General features: G+C 49.3%; 1 protein-coding gene across 1 annotated transcript in view; it reads left to right on the top strand.

Moving 5' to 3' along the window:
* LOC308122092 (protein turtle homolog B-like) overlaps positions 1 to 17359 on the top strand; it is a gene marked incomplete at its 3' end in the record, with an annotated part of 221832 nt that overhangs the window by 146878 nt on the left and 57595 nt on the right. The window contains exons 13-14 of the mRNA XM_080483725.1: positions 5 to 180; positions 16631 to 16857. Coding sequence (XP_080339851.1) covers positions 5 to 180; positions 16631 to 16857 — 403 coding nt within the window. The remainder of the gene's footprint in view (positions 1 to 4; positions 181 to 16630; positions 16858 to 17359) is intronic.

Genomic DNA, 17359 nt, shown 5'->3' on the forward strand with positions numbered 1-17359 from the left:
GCAGGATGAAGAGGGAACATTTAGGGCCACATGACTGGAAGTCCATGCCAGCGCCTGGAGGCCAGGACTGGATGGTGGTACCGGGCCTGGAGCCAGAGACAACCTACCAGTTCAGCATCCTGGCCCAGAACAAGCTGGGCTCCGGCCCCTTCAGCCAGGTCGTCACTGTGAACACACCAGGTGAGGGCTCGGTCACTGTGAACACACCAGGTCAGGGCTCAGTCACCTGCAGATCCCGAGGTGTTTCAGGAAGACACCGTTAGGGCTTTTCCACCAAAAAGAACCAGGTTCTAGTTCAGGGCCGGTGCCAGATTCAGTTCTTAAATGAGCACCACCAAAGCACCGGTTCTCTTTCCACCATTAACGGAGCTGATTTCAACAATTTGGCGCTGACAGCCTCATCCAGGAACCAGGAGACGGACTGTCTTCATGGGTTTAGTCCGGGTCGCTCCATCTCGTCTTACCTGAACCTCAGATGCACCAAAGAGCCAGAAGACATGACGTCTCTTCTTGTCTCTATTGGTGTTTTTTCACGTCCGTCTTGTTTTAGGCCAGAGCTCCAGAGTGGACATAGAGGGGAACAAAATTTTGGGCTGAAGATTCCATTGAACTCCTCCAGAAGTTTCTCCCCCAGAAGAGAAACACCAGGGACAATGAACAGGCCATAAAACAGCAGGGAGCAGGCCAGAGACCCCCGGATGTTTCCAACCCCCCATGTTGGTAACCAATGAGGATGGTCGAACCCGACCCGAACACCACAGGGGTCCACAATTCAACTTGGTGAGACTCTCTTCCGACCAACCCTCTCTGCTTCTCAATCCGACCACCGAGAGGGACACACGCCTCTACCTCAGGACGGTAAAGAGAGCACCGAGTAGGTCCAAAGGGCAGAACCAACGCCAGCCCGCTGGACTAGCAGGACACAGTTTGGACTGCTTCTTCTCTTTCTGTTTCCCTTCTTTTTTGGGGGGATTCTGGAGACTCGAGCAGTGTCTGCTCTCCTCCTCTCAGCTGCACCTCTGCAGCTGAAGCCAGGCCTCTGAATTCAGCGTCCTGAATTCAGACCCGGTAACAACCAGTTACCGCAACCTCACAGAACCGCACAGCGCCACGGACGGTGCTGTCCAGCACCAAACAACCGGACAGTAAGAGAGCTTTTGTCTGGGCAGAGATATTGTTAGGTTAGCGTGAAGCTAACATGATGCGTGTTTCAATGTGCCGCTGAGAAGGCCACAGCATCTCATATGTCTGTGTACGCACGTTCATGCCCACTAACCAAGTCCGGGAATTGGGTTTTCCACCTCAGAACCATAGGTCCAAGTGAGCTCCAGTCCACTGGACGGAACCGGCCGTTCGTTACGCCCTCGGTAGACTGCCTCGCTCCGAGACCGCCATCGCGCATGCAGGACGTTTTGTTTATCTGGCCGCTAAGCAACCGCCGCGTCTCCAGAAAGAGCGAGTCAAACGCCTCTTGTGGTCGCGTGGGTCATCGCAATCCCTCTTGACGTCCAACTGGTGGACGCATCAAGCCATTGCGCTCTCCCTCTGCGTGCCGCCGCACGCCCCTAGTGGTCGTCACGGTCATCACACTTACCCGCCAACGTCTGCCTGGTGGACGTTTGAGGTCATTACACCCATTCACCCTCATCAATTCACACTCACGCACACACGCACGCACACACACACACACACACACACACACACACACACACACACACACACACACACACACACACACACACACACACACACACACACACACACACACACACACACACACACACACACACACACTCTTTGTACATAGTGTTGCTGTTTAATAGATTAGATCTCCGTGTTAGATGTTGTTTGAATACTTGAATGTGTTGATTTATGAGATGATTTCAGAATTATTTATGAATTAATAAATTTTATTAATAAACGCCTGTTAGCTGAATTGAACTCTTCTTGGTGATTATTGTGTATTTATTGTTGACAATTCACTGGTTTGTAACAGTCTGTGCTCGGATCGCACACCTTCCCTTTTATTTAAGATTGTTATATTTTACACAGAAATATTAACAAACTAACATAAATAAGAAAATTTATGCAAATTAATGATTTTTCATTAATAAATTATTTTTGATAATTTATTCATTTTTAAGTAATTACTCAATTACTTTAGGAGTTGTTCATGAGTAAATGACCGTTTACTTGCATTAATAATTTCATTTTTTCATAAATTACTTCCAGTGATTTATTACTTTCAGTAATCTATTACTTACAGTAATTTAATGTTAAATAACCAACCATAAATCACAACAAAAATAATGTGTGAATGATCTTGGGTCTTATTGTTCACCATTCCAACATTCCATAGTGACTTTCTGCTCCTTTCACTTTATTTCTGGATGTATCTGAATCAAAAGCTTCAACATGGAGGAATGGAGGTGTAGAATGATAGAACGCTGCTCTACAGACGTTTCCATGGTAACCTAGGTAAACACTCTGATTAAAGTTCTCTTTCACATGAAGCCATTAAAAAGCTCATTTTATGCCTAAAAACTCCAAGCTTTTATTAACAGTAGTTTGTAGTTTGTTTAGTAGTTGCTGATGAACCAAAGTATTCATTATAAAGAAGTTCTAAAATAATATTGGAGCGTCTCGTAGCGGAGCGGAGCGCCCCCTGCAGCCTCAAACTGCCTTGCTCAGCGGCTGCAGCTCCTCAGCCGGCGGTCAAAACGTGAAACAAGACCTGGACGCGACGTTAGATATAATAATGTTCATCCGACGTTAATGTTTTTAAATTCTATCCGACGTAGCTGACTGACAGGTGGAGCTCTGCAGCATCTCGAGAGTCTGCAGCTGAGACAGGTCCTGCTGTGTTTGATCCTCGTGCTTTGAACCACTGTGCTGATGTTAAAGACCTGATGCACTATTTTAATTCACATTGTGGTTCTATTCTCCACCAGGTGGCTCCGCTAAAACGCAATAATGTCTCTCGAAATCTGTCCTGCCCCTGGATTGACGACAATATTAGGAATCTGACAAGATCCTGTCACAAAATTGAGCACCTTTGGAACGCTACCAAGCTTGAAGTCCATAGAGGACATCTCAGGGATCTAGTGTCTTCCTTAAACAAAACAATCTAGGAGGCAAGAACTAAGTATTTCTCTCAAATTGTACCCAACAAAAGAAATCCTAAAGTGCTGTTTGCCATGATGGACTCCATTGTGTCCCCTGCTACTATGGCTATCCCTGTCCTCAGTAAGGAAGACAGCAAATACTTTTTGAACTTTTTTATCAATAAGCTCCGGGACATAAAGCTTAAAACCCCACCTTTCTTTATGTAGCCCATCTCCACCTGAACCTCCTCCCAACAGATCGGCCTGTAGTTTGAGAGAAGGCTTGTGTCTAAGTTTGGCTTCTTAATGAGAGGTTTAATAACTGCTAGTTTAAAGAATTGTGGCACATAGCCTATTGTTAGAGACTGGTTAATAATTGCCAGTATAGAATTATTGATTAGTGGCAGTGCCTCTTTCAGAATTCTAGTAGGAATTGGGTCCAACAGGCTAGTAGTTGGTTTAGCAGAAGAAATAAGGGAATTTAGTTGGGCTAGTTGTGTTTGCTGAAAGCATTCCAGATGACTGTTAGGTTTAACCAGTTCCTCTGTTATGGGGCTAACGGACGGTAGGGTTTGATGGATGTTATCCCTAAGCGTTGTAATTTTATTTTGAAAGAACTTCATGAAGTCCTCACTACATACATTGATAGGAATGGTGGGCTCAACGCTATTTTGGTTCTTGGTCAGTTTGGCTACAGTACTGAAAAGAAACTGAGGGTTGTTTTTGTTTTCCTCTATTAAGGATGAGTAGTAATTAGTTCTACTTCTACTCAGAGCTTTCTTATAAGTTTTGAAGCTATCCTTCCAGGCTATATAATCTAGGTCTGTTTTTGTTGAACGCCAAGTTCTTTCTAATCTACAGGAGCGTTGTTTAAGCTGGCGGGTTGATGAGTTAAACCATGGGGATGACTTTTCCTGTTTTTTTCATTTTCATTTTTTGAGGAGCTATGTCGTCTAGCGTTGTTTTTAGCATATCTGTCAGACTGTTTGTTAGGTATTCAATGTCTGAGCGAGCAACAGTATACGGGTCAGGAAGATTCACTACTGATTCTATAGCAGAGGGAATTCTTTCCTTGAATTTAGTTACTATGTTATCAGAGAGAGACCTGGTTAACACGGCTTTAACCGGAGGGTTAGAACTATTTAGAACAAAGTCAAAGGTTATTAAGAAGTGATCTGACAGGAAATCATTGTGAGGAGAGATGGTCAGATGCTCTATATTCAAACCATAACTTAGAATAAGGTCTAGGGTGTGTAGATGTTTATGGGTAGGCCCGTCTACTACCTGAGAGAAACCTAGAGATTCAAGTGTAGATCTAAAGCTGCATTGAAACTATCATTTTCTAGGTCAACATGAACATTGAAGTCTCCTACCATGATAACCTTATCTTTAGTCAGGGCTAGATCTGACAACAATCCTGAGAATTCAGTTAGAAAAGTTGAATAAGGTCCGATAAATAATTACAAATTCTACAGAATTTACTATTTTATTTGACGGGTGTGGCATGGTCATGCTCAGACTCTCAAAAGAACTAAAGTTGGGTTTTGGGTTAATATTAATTAGTAACTGAGAGTTCTAGATGGCTTCCTCCACCCTCCTCCACCACTTTCACCAGCTATTTGAGTGTTAGTATGACTTGGAGGGGAGGCTTCATTTAGACTAACATACTCATCTTTACGTAGCCAGGTTTCTGTTCATTCAAAGAGATCAATGTTGTGTTCACTTATCAAATCATTGACTAGAAGAGCTTTGGATGATAAAGATCTAATGTTTAGGAAACCAAATTTAATTTGTTTGTCTTGATTTTGTCTAGTTTCACACTTGATATGGATGAAGTTTTTGTAGTCATTAGAAGTTGTTTTCCCAGGTTTAGATAGTTTTATACTTGTGGTGGTCCGAGGGATAGACACAGTCTCTATGGGATGTTTAATTAAGTTAGCTATGGTTGGTGACTGCCGAGAGGGAAACTCAGAGAGGCGTGTAGGACTGCGACTCTATTGCCTGGTCCCCACTCTGCTACATCAGGATGGAGGAGCTAAGCTTTTAACTATGTTTCTAGATAAGAGGTATGCTCCATCCAACGTGGGATGGATGGCGTCCCTCCTGATGAGACCAGGCTTGCCCCAGAAGGACTTCCAGTTATTAATGAAGCCTACCGAGTTACTGGGACACCACCCTGACAGCCAGCGGTTAAAAGATGACGTGCGGCTAAACATCTGGTCACTGATGAGGTTTGGGAGGGGGCCAGAGAAAACTACTTCGTCTGAAATGGTCCGCGCGTATGTGCACACTGACTCTACGTTAGCTTTGAGGACCTCAGACTTCTTCAGGCGAAGACTCTGTCGCCTGCTCTGGCCCCAGGAAGGCAGCTAACTGTGGCCGCTGGTTGTCCTCGGTTAACGTGTCTCACTATAGAGGAGCCAATAACCAGCGTGTCCTTCTCAACCAGCGTGCTGCTGAGTGGGGCAAACATATTGGAGACACTGACGGAGGCCTGCGGGGTGTAGCGGGGGTGTCCGGTAGACTTCTTGCTGCTACGTTTACCCCTGGCAGTCACCCAACCGCCCTGTTCCCCTGGCTGCTCGGGGGCCACTGAGGGGGGGCTAGGGTTAGCAGCTACCTGCGCTGCTAAGCTAGAATGCTCCGCTCCAGCTAAACCTGGCGGCTGCCTACTAGCTACAGGGCTAGCCCTAAGCTCGACAGAGAGGAGACGTTCCTCAAGCTGACTCAGCCTCGCCTCAAGTGCTACAATAAAGCTACAGGTCACAGGTCCCTGAGTCAGTAACTGAGGTCGAGGTGTAGCTAAACATCTGACATTTGGAGCAGGAAAAGATAGGAGGAGAGGAGGGGGAAGCCATGGCTAAACAGGTGCTAATAGGAGCTAAAAGTAAAGCAAACAGAGAGAAACTGGAAGGCAATCACCTTTTCGGTTTAGGGATCCGGTTCTTTCCGTCCAGTAGTTGGTTTTAGCCACCAGATGATCTTCAGTTGTACTGTTCCTTTAAGACCTCCGAGGTCCACAAACTGAGCTCCTTAATCAGCTGTCTCACACAAGTCAAGCAGTAGTTCAGTGGAAATAGTCTCCAACTGAGACACTTATTATGTCCCCAGATAGTAGTCCCCCCTCTATCAAACAGTACCTGGGTGAACTGAGCCTTTCAGCCAAAACAAAGCTGAGGAACTTAGGGCTGATCTTTGACCCGTCCATGTCCCTGGATCACCACTGGAGACAGCTGGTAAAGACCTGCTTCTTTCAGTTACCTAACATCACCAAGCTCAGGTCCATGATGTCCAGAGAAGAGCTCCAAATGATCATCCATGCATTTGTGTCCTCACGCCTGGACGACTGCAACAGCCTCTTCACATGCCTCAACAAAGAAGAGCTGCTCGGTTCCAGTTAGTCCAGAACTCAGCCTCCAGACTTTAGACCAGCACCACCAGGAGGAACCATCTTCCCCCTGTGTTAAGATCTCTTCACTGGCTCCCTGCTGAGCTTCTTGGTGCTAACGCTTCTGTCCTACATGGTCCAGCTCCTCCTTACATTGCTGACCTCATAAAGCCCTACATGGTCCAGCTCCTCCTTACATTGCTGACCTCATAAAGCCCTACAGCTCCACTCAGAGCTTGAGAATGTCTGGGCAGAACCTGTTAAAGGTTCCACGTACCTGCTTTAAAACCCGGGGAGACCGATCATTCAAAGCTGCTGCGCCCCGACTTTAGAATGAACTCCCACTGGACCTGCGCTCTCTGGACTCAGGGGACATCTTTAAAAAGTTCTGGACTCAGTGGACATCTTTAAAAATGTCTGGACTCAGTGGACATCTTTAAAAAGTGCCTAAAAACACATTTATTTGCTAAAGCATTCTAGTCCAATCGTCCCACACTGCCACTGACTCTCGGCATTCATTGTGTTTTTAAGATAGTTTTTTCTCTTATCTGTTTTTATTTGTTTTTACTGTGAAGCACTTTGTGACTCCGTGTCTGTGAAAAGCGCTATAGAAATAAAATTTACTTACTTACTTACTTCAACCTTGCTTCCGCCTTGTAGTTAGTGATACCTCTAGAGATAACTCCGCCCCCAGCTGATGACGCGTCGGGTCCCAGTCTGGCTCCTCTTTGGTCCCAGTCTGGCTCCTCTTTGGTCCAACTCTGGCTCCTCTGTGGTCCCAGTCTGGCTCCTCTCTGGCCCCAGTCCGGCTCCTCTCTGGCCCCAGTCCGGCTCCTCTCTGGTCCCAGTCTGGCTCCTCTTTGGTCCAGCAACGAAGTGGGGCCAGAGTAGCACCAGTTTAGCCCCTGTTTGGCCGGGGATTTGGCAAAAAGTGGAAGGAAAAGACAAAGAACTGGTGCAAAGGCTTGCCCTGGACCAGAACTAGAACGTGGTTCTTTCTGGTGGAAAAGCCCCCTCTGATAGGGCTTTTCCACCAAAAAGAACCAGGAGCTAGTTCGGGGCCAGTGCTAGAGCCAGTTCTTAAATGAGCACCACCAAAGAACCGGTTCTTTTTCCACCGTTACCGGAGCCAAGTGAGAGCCACGTCATTGCGTCACTCCAAAACGTGATACGTCACTGATTTCAACAATTTCCCGCTGACAGCGCTCATCCAGGTACAAGGAGACGGACTATATTCATCGGTTTAGTCCAGGTCGCTCCATCTAATTTGGCCTGAACCTCAGATGCACCAAAGAAAAAGAAGACATTACGTCTCTTCTTGTCTCTATTGGTGTCTTTTCACGTCCGTCTTGTTTTAGTCCGGAGCCCCGGAGTGGCCATAGAGGGAAAAAAAATAACACGTGTAAGAGTTTGGGTCTTATTTTTCAACATTTGGGCGTTACATTGTGAATTTCTGCTCCTTTCACTTTATTTCTGGGTGTGTCTGAATCAAATGCTTCAACATCGGAGAAGAATGGAGGTGTAGAATGATAGAACGAAGCTCTAAAAACTGTTTCCATGGCAACCTACGTAAACACACTGATTAAAGCTCTTTCACATGAAGCCGTTAAAAGGCTCATTTTATGCCCATAAAATCCAAGCTTTCATTTACACTAGTAAGTAGTTTGTGTTTTAGTTGCTGATGAACCAAAAGTATTCATTATAAAGAAGTTCTGTGGGTTAGAAAATAATATTAGAGCGTCTCGGAGCGGAGTGCAATGGAGCCGTACACCATTGCTCAGCGGCTGCAGCTCCTCAGCCTGCGGTCAGAACGCGAAATAATACCTGGACGTGACGTTAGTTAAAATAATGTTACCATGAAAAGTGTGAAAAATATATGACAATGGAAAACTGCTTCTAAATTATCGCCGATGCAGCTGACTGACACCAGAGGAGCGCGGCAGCGCTCTCGAGAGCCGCAGCTCCACGAACGCGGATTAAATAATCCCGTTTCCTTGTATTATTAACTTCAGGGAATGACTTATTATATCGTTCCCATGCGTATTTTTTATTTTTTTCTCTATAACCACTCTGGGGCTCCGTGTTCGCTGTAGTTTTCAGAAAGCCGGTACAACCCGCTTCCGCCTTTTAGGTAGCGATAACTCCAGCGATAACTCCGCCCCCAGCTGATGACGCGTCGGGTCCCAGTCTAGCTCCTCTTTGGCCCAGCAACGAAGTGGGGCCAGAGTAGCACCAGTTTAGCCCCTGTTTGGCCGGGGCTTTGACAGTGGAAATACAAAGAACTGGTGCTAAGTCTGGCCCTGGCTCCGAACTAGCACCTGGTTCTTTCCGGTGGAAAAGCCCCCTGAGAGCCTGCAGGAATGGTTTGATGAAGACAGGCCAAGATTCCCGTTGTCAGATGATCAACCTCAATACTTCATGGCCTCGGCCACACCCTGTTGTATAAAACCTTATTTCTATCTGATTCATTGTATTAATATGGAGTCAGAATGTTTCAGGTCACAGAGTTTGATAGTTTCATGTGATCAGATCAGATCAATCAATATATCAAACCCTGCTCTTTACCCATTGGATGGTTGTAGATCACCTGGCATTGCACCAAATGGTATTACATTATATTGAAGTATGTTGTATGTTACTGCATACAGTTATTTTGTATCACAGTATATTGAAGTTGTAACACACTATCACTGTATCATAACCCACCACACTATATTGTATTTCATCATACTGGATTATACTTACATTTTATACTACAACAGTTTCATAATACAGTTTACTGTACCATACTGGATCTTAAGTTAAATAGCAATTTTTATTATTTGCATTTCCTCCACATCGATTTGACCATGTTGTACTAGAATCATACACTATATCAGATCTCACCACGTGGTATTTTATAGTTTTGACATTTTCTATAATCAATGGCTTGAATTAGTTTAGCAGTAGATTGTAAAGAGTATCCAGAAAATCAAATAGAGCATTACGTCTGACTCCAGCTGCTTGAGAAAGGACTGGCTACAGGTGCTTCCATACTCTCTGCACTGGGTGCCGACCTTTGACCTTCAGATCACTGGTCAGTGGACCCCGGCCAGCGCCCGGAGGCCACTGTCCACTGTCCATCCACAACACGCTGGCAGACTGTTTGGTCCACCACACACAGAGTCGTGCTGTGGCACAATCAGCTCTTCACAATAAAAGTCAGGTTCATCTCTAATGAAAATCAAGGAAGCGCTTCACCTGCAGTTTCAGCCACTTTTTAAAGACACACCTGGAACCACCTGTTACCTGGGCGGTCAGAGGTTCAGCTCTGTGGAACAATCAGCAGGAGGCAGGACTGTGGTTTTATTCCAACTAAAGTTCCAAGACTCTGACTTGAGTCCAGAGTTGAGTGGAGCAAAGGTCTGAGTCGTTGCTCCACAGAATCCACAGAGACAGGTAGAACCAGGCTGAGTGCTGAGTCAGGTGAAACTCACTGAGTTAAGTCAATGAAGGTTCCAATAGGTTCCACAGAACTGAGTCCATTGATCTCCAGAAGGTTCCAAATAGCTGAGTCCATTGATTCGCTGAAGGTTCCACAGAACTGAGTCCATAGATCTCCTGAAGGTTCCACATAGCTGACTCCATTGATCTCCCGAAGGTTCCACAGAGCTGAGTCCATTGATCTCCTGAAGGTTCCACAGAGCTGTGTCCATTGATCTCCCGATAGTTCCACAGAGCGGAGTCCATTGATCTCCTGAACGTTCCCAGAGCTGAGTTCTTTGATAACCTGAAGGTCCCACAGAGCAGTGACCATTGATCTCCTGAAGGTTCCACATAGCTGAGTTCTTGGATAACCTGAAGGTTCCACAGAGCTGAGTCCATCGATCTCCCGAAGGTTCCACAGAGCTGAGTCCATTGATCTACAGAAGGTTCCACAGAGCTGAGTCCATTGATCTCCCAAAGGTTCCACAGAGCTGAGTCCATTGATCTCCTGAAGGTTCAACAGAGATGTGTCCATTGATCTCCTGAAGGTTCCACAGAGCTGAGTTCATTGATCTCCCGAAAGTTCCACAGAGCTGAGTCCATTGATCTCCTGAAGGTTCCAAATATCTGAGTTGATTGATCTCCTGAAGGTTCCCAGAGCTGAGTCCATTGACAGAGTATGGTTTGTTCAGGAGTTGGTGGATTCCTGGAGGGCGGGCAGGCGAGGCTGTGCAGCAGTGAGCAGAGCAGGTTTCAGCCTGGCGAGTCCCAGAACTGGTCCAGGGATTCAGAGAGGATGAGTCCCAGAACTGGTCCAGGGATTCAGAGAGGACGAGTCCCAGAGCTGGTCCAGGGATTCAGAGAGGACGAGTCCCAGAGCTGGTCCACGGATTCAGAGAGGATGAGTCCCAGAGCTGGTCCAGGGATTCAGAGAGGATGAGTCCCAGAGCTGGTCCAGGGATTCAGAGAGGACAAGTCCCAGAGCTGGTCCAGGGATTCAGAGAGGATGAGTCCCAGAGCTGGTCCAGGGATTCAGAGAGGATGAGTCCCAGAGCTGGTCCAGGGATTCAGAGAGGACAAGTCCCAGAGCTGGTCCAGGGATTCAGAGAGGATGAGTCCCAGAGCTGGTCCATGGATTCAGAGAGGACGGGTCCCAGAGCTGGTCCAGGGATTCAGAGAGGACGAGTCCCAGAGCTGGTCCAGGGAAATGGAGAGGACGAGTCCCAGAGTTGATGAGTGCCGGGCAGATGTCTTCTTCCAACTGCAGGCAGAGAGAAGCAGATGAAGCAGGAGCGAAGAGCAAGTTGACAAACCAACCATGAGAAGTGACACTGACTGTCCAGAGTGACGGCTGAAGGCAGCGTCAGTAGAGGAGCACCATCATCTGGACCAGCTGAGTTGTAGTGATCACCAGCCAGCTTGCCTGCGCACGCACGCCACACACACACACACACACACACACACACACACACACACACACACACACACACACACACACACACACACACACACACACACACACACACACACACACACACACACCCGCGCACACACATACGCGCAGACAAACACGCACGCACGCACGCATGCATGCATGCACACACACACACACACACACACACACGCACGCACACACACACACACATGCCCACGCACACACACACACACACACACACACACAGACACGCACGCACGCACGCACGCACGCATGCACACACGCACACACACACACACGCACACACACACACACACACACACACACACACACACACACACCCGCGCACACACATACGCGCAGACAAACACGCACGCACGCACGCATGCATGCATGCACACACACACACACACACACACGCACGCACACACACACATGCCCACGCACACACACACACACACACACACACACAGACACGCACGCACGCACGCACGCACGCACGCACGCATGCATGCACACACGCACACACACACACACGCACGCACACACACACACACATGCCCACGCGTGTGCGTGGGCACACACACACACACACACAGACACGCACGCACGCACGCACGCACGCACGCACGCACGCACGCACGCACGCACGCACGCACGCACGCACGCACGCACGCACGCACGCACATTAAACAGCACCTCTCTGCGGCTGCAGAAGTGCTGGGTGTAGCTGCTGACCACTTCCAGGTTTTGAGAAACAGCTGTGGAGTTAATGATCACATAAGTCATTTTATTTTTCATGCTGACTGAGATTAAAAAGCCAGCTCAGTGTTTTCCCAGTGTTTTTTTTTCTTGGTTCCTGGCTCTATTAAAGATGAGGCGATCAGAATGAATCACTGATCGATCTTTCGCCTCACGGCACTGACTGCAGTCTCCTTTATTGAATGTAAACGAAGCTGTCACACGTTATTACTTGAAGATAAGTGACACACTGAGCTTTGCCATAACAAGACGCTCGGCATCACCAAGGAGAAACCAGAGACAAAGTGTGTTCCACCTTTCAAAGTGAAAGTTCATGCTGGTAGTTGAGTCTCTTTGCTGACTGGATATATTCCGAGTTCTTGTGGTCAGTCCAAACTATGAACGGCTGTTCAGCCCCCTCCCGTCTATGTCTCCACTCCTCCAGCTCTAACTTGAATGCCTGCAGCTCTCGGTTCCTAATGTTGTAATTGCGCTCTGCCGGAGAGAGACACGCGAACAGAGGAAGAAGAGGTGAAGTTTGTGGTCGTAGGCTGAGCGCTGAGAAAGGACTGCTCCCACTCCAGAATCTGAGGCGTCCACCTCCACTACGAACTGGAGACTAGGAGCAGGTTGGAGCCGTACTGGAACAGAGGTCAATCCGTCCAGACTCTGGAAGGCCTGGGAGGCTTCAGGGTTCCAGACAAACGGGCGAGAAGTAGCGGTGAGTGTGGTGAGGGGGGCCACCGTTTTCCTGTTGTCCAATAGAAATTGGCAAACCCCAGGAATCGCTGGAGGTGCTTCTGAGTCTCGGGTTGTGGCCAGTCCTGGACCGCTGTGAGCTTCCTTGGATCCATCCTGATCACCACTTCGGAGTTGATGTAGCCTAGGAAGGATACCGTAGACTGATGGAACTCACATTTCTCCACCTTTACATTCAGGTGTTTCTTCTGAAGGCGTTCTAGGACCTGGTGAACATGCAGGGTGTGCTCCTCTGGATTGCCTGAGTGTATCAGGATGTCGTCTAGGTAGATAAACATGAAGTGATTGATCATGTCTCTCAGTACATCATTCATAAGGGATTCAAAGATGGCTCCAACGTTGGAGAGTCCAAACGGAAAGACCAGATATTCGAAGTGTCCTAGGGTTTGTGTTGAATGCCGTCTTTCACTTGTCCCCATGATGGATAGGACAAATTATTCCTGCCATTCGGGTCTGGACAGATTGTATAGGCAGCTGTGTGGCAACAAAGGTCCAGGCAGAAAGTCGATGGTACAGTCGTACGGACTGTATGGGGGTAAGGCCTGTCCTGACTGAAAACCAGGGCCAGGTCATGGTAGACTGCCAGAACAGTGGTGAGGTTGATGGTATCTGGAAGAACAGGTCGACATGGCCAGGTCGAGATGGCCAGGTTGAGAGGGACAGGTCGAGAGGGACAGGTTGAGAGGGACAGGTCAAGAGGGACTGGCCAGGGTTAAAGCGGAGTGTAAACTGTGATTTAGGCAATAGGTGCTCCAGGCTTGAACTCCTCCTTCACCCACTCGATCTGTGGGTTGTGACACCGCAACCAGGGATAACCTAACACCAATAGAGACACTGACTGAGGAATGAGGTGAAAGGTGACCATCTCCCGGTGGTTGCCATCGAGGATCAGAATCACCAGGGTGGTCCTATAGCTTTCCCGTGGGCTCACCACCTGCAGGAAAGGCTCTTCCTTAGTGCAATGTGATCTGGGTGACAGTGCTCAGACTGCCACCACCGCGACCCGGAAACGGATAAGCGGGAGAAGATGGATGGATGGATGGATGGATGGACGGACAGTCCTATAGCTAGAGCACATCGAAGAGATTGCCCCATCTGGAGCTCTCAGAGATGGTTGTTGATCCTGGTGCTGAGGTCAATGAGCTGGTCCAAATCCAGAGTTTGGTCCCGGGTTGACTCTCATCTCGAAGGTGATCCTGGAGGCCATGATAGAAGGCAGACTGGAAAGAACAGTCGTTCTATTCACTCCCCGCTGCTGGGGTCCGGAACGCGATGGAACCTGCCACACTACAGGAACCCCAGCGAAGGAGCATGAGTCGGTCGCTGGCCTCAATTCCTCGGACTGGATGGTCAAACATCTTTCGCATCTCATCAGTGAAGGCTTGGTAGGAGTGACACTCTTGAGTCTGGCTCTCCAACAACACAATACCCCAAGCTCTGGCAGTTCCAGACAGTAGTCCAATGAGGTACACAATCCGGACACGGTCAGAGGAGTCGGACTGGGGCTCTAGTTCAAACTCCAGGCTCATCTGGGTCAGGAAGGCCTGGCAGGATCCCAGATCCCGTTCGTACCTCTTGGGAGTTGGAGCTAAGGGTTCTCGGAAGCTGCCTACTGGAGCCTGGCTTGCGGCAGGAGCCGAGAGGTGAGGAGCCTGGGCAGCCCAGTTCAGATTGGGGGAGTGGTTCAGCTGTGCATACAAACTGCTCACCTGGGCGGTCAGCTGGGAAACCTGGTCCAAAATGGCCCGATCGTTCAATACCAGGCTATGGAGGAGGGTGTTGAACCGTACAATTATGGTGCAGAGACGGAGGCTCAGGTGCTCGATGCAACCAGGAAAGAGATTTAAAATTTAACAAATGACATTTTTTTAATTAAAAATTCTGCTGAGTCTTCCCTCCAGATGATTCTCCCAGGAGTTGGTTGGGTGAGGGCGGGGTGACTCACAGACAAGAGCAGAGGGGAGTTGAGCTGCTGAGCAGGTGTGCTGCTGTGTCTGTGCTGGGCAAAGTGGGCGAGCCGTTATCGGAGGGCTGAACCCCGCGGAGCCAAGGAGGACCAAGGATGGGTGATCTGCTGGGTCGGATGATCCAGAGCCAAGTGGATTCGGAGCTAAGTGGAACAGAGTGGAGCAAAGCGGAAAGCGGAAAGCGGAATGCGGAAGCGGTCTGGTGGGCAGGTGGCCAAGACCTGGTGAGTGGAGTTACCGGCTGGAAGGAAGGAGGAAGAGCTTCGGGTGGATGTGCATAACAACAGATCTCCGGGAGAAACTCAGGCTGGAGTGGGGCAGGGATTTCACTGAGGACGGAGTTAGAGAGCAGGGATTAGTCAGGAGCAGATATTTCACACGCTCCAACTGGCTTCAGGTCTGACCACTGACTGTTGTGATGCTACATCTCCCATCGAGTGGTATTGGAAGTCTGGTTAAATAACCCAGGACCTCATCAGGTAACGAACTCCACCTGATAACCGCAGCTGACCAGAATCAGAATATTATTCCAGCCAGTACTCCCATGTCTGTCAACAGCTGCCTGGCCACACCCACCTGAGAAACGAAGAGGGAGAAGCACTGCTGAGCAATAGTGCCCCTATGAGGCTACTGCAGAGCAAGACGTGACAGTTGCATGGCAAGGCATGCTGAATCGTGGTGAGGCATTGGCGAGGAGAGGAGTGCCAGGGTGTGGAGAAGTGAGGTGTTGAGGTGGCATGGCAAGGTGTTGGCAAGCTGTGGTGAGGCGAGAAGAGGCATGGCAAGGCAAGGTGTGGAGTGGAGTGGTGAAGTGTGGCAAGGTGTTGGCAAGAAGAAGTGTGGCGTGGTGTAATATGGCAAGGCATTGGGGTGGCGTGGTGTGGAGAGGTGTTGGCATGGCGAGGCATTAGCAGGGTGTGGTGAGGCAAGGTGTGGTGAGGCATTGGGGTGGCGAGGTGTGGTGTGGTAACACGTGGCGGGGAGACTTGGTGACGCCTTGGCATGGCATTGCGAAGTGTGGCGGGTGTTGGCAAGCTGTGGAAATGCTTTGGCAAAACATGGCAAGGCTTTGGCAAGGTGTGGCGAGGTGTAGTGTGGCATGATGAGGTATTGGCGAGACATTGGTAAAGCTTTAGCAAGGCATGGTGAGATGTGGTCTGGCATGATGAGACGTTGCCGAGGCATTGGTGTGGCGTTTGCATAGTGAGGCTTTGGCATGGCAAGGTTTTGGGGTTCCAAGGTGTGACATGGTGAAGCATGGCGAGACGTTGTCGTAGCTTTGTGAAGTGTGGCGGGTGTTGGCGACATGTGGCGAGGCTTTGGCAAGGCGTAGCGAGGTGTAGTGTGGCATGATGAGGCATTGGCAAGGCTTTGGCAAGGCATGGCGAGGCTTTGGCAAGGTGTGGTGAGTGTGGTGTGGCATGATGAGGCATTGGTGGGGCGTTGGCGTGGCATTGGCATGGTGAGGCTTTGGGGTGGCAAGGTGTGCCATGTTGGAGGTGTGGCGAGGGATGGCATGGTGAAGTGTGGTTAGGAGAGACGTGGCCACCATTGTTTTGCCAATGTTGTAAAGCTTTCACTAAAAAAACTGAAGGTCCTAAAGGACATGAACATGAAATTTACATGAAAACAATTTAAACAAGAATGTCCGTCACCCCTCTGCAGGAGGTCATGTGAGTGTTGATGTTCTGTCACTCAGCCTGGTCCAGATGTGTCCAGATGTGGGTTGCTTCCTCACACAGGCTTTCCTCACCCTCATGCTCTCTTGCAGTATTTCCTCTAAGTTCCCCTGAACCACCGGTGCTGCTAACCCCACCACGGTGCCTCACAGCCAATCGCACGGCGCAGGGCGTCCTACTCACCTGGATGCCGCCTGCCAACCACACGGCGCCTATCCAGCATTACATCATGGAGTTCCGCCTGGCCGAGCGTTGGGAGGTCCTGGACGCCAGCGTTCCTGCTGGGGAGACAGAACTGCTGGCCCGGGACCTGATCCAGGTGAGACGGTTTACTGAGGACCGTGAGCAAGACGGGGCTGGGGCCAGGGCTGGGGCTGGGGCTGGGGCTGGGGTGGGGGCGGGGTCAGGGGCCGGGGCGAGGGCTGGGGCGGGGGTCAGGGGCCGGGGCGAGGGTTGAGGCGGGAGTTAAGGGCTGGGGCGACGGCTGGGGCTAGGGCTAGGGCTGGCGCGGGGGCTGGGGTGGGGTAGGGTTTGGGATCAGGGCCCGGGACGAGGGCTGGGACGGGGGTGTGGCTGGGGCTAGGGCGGGGGAGGCCTCCACCTCCCCCATAAGCACCTCCATTTCACTATCCATGAAATTTGTTTTCCTCATCTTCCGTGCCAAGATGAAGTGTAAAATGTTGTGGATCAACAGTGAATCTGCAGGAATCTTCACAGTGGTGGTCTACACCATGGTGGTGGACTGTGTGTAGAGGAGGGGTGTGACCTGCACAACCTTCCAGGTGGTCTCTGATCCATAAACGGTAGTCAAAATTAGATTT

This window comes from Lipophrys pholis (genome assembly GCF_963383615.2).
Source record: "Lipophrys pholis genome assembly, chromosome: 16".
NCBI classification, from domain to species: Eukaryota; Metazoa; Chordata; class Actinopteri; order Blenniiformes; family Blenniidae; genus Lipophrys; species Lipophrys pholis.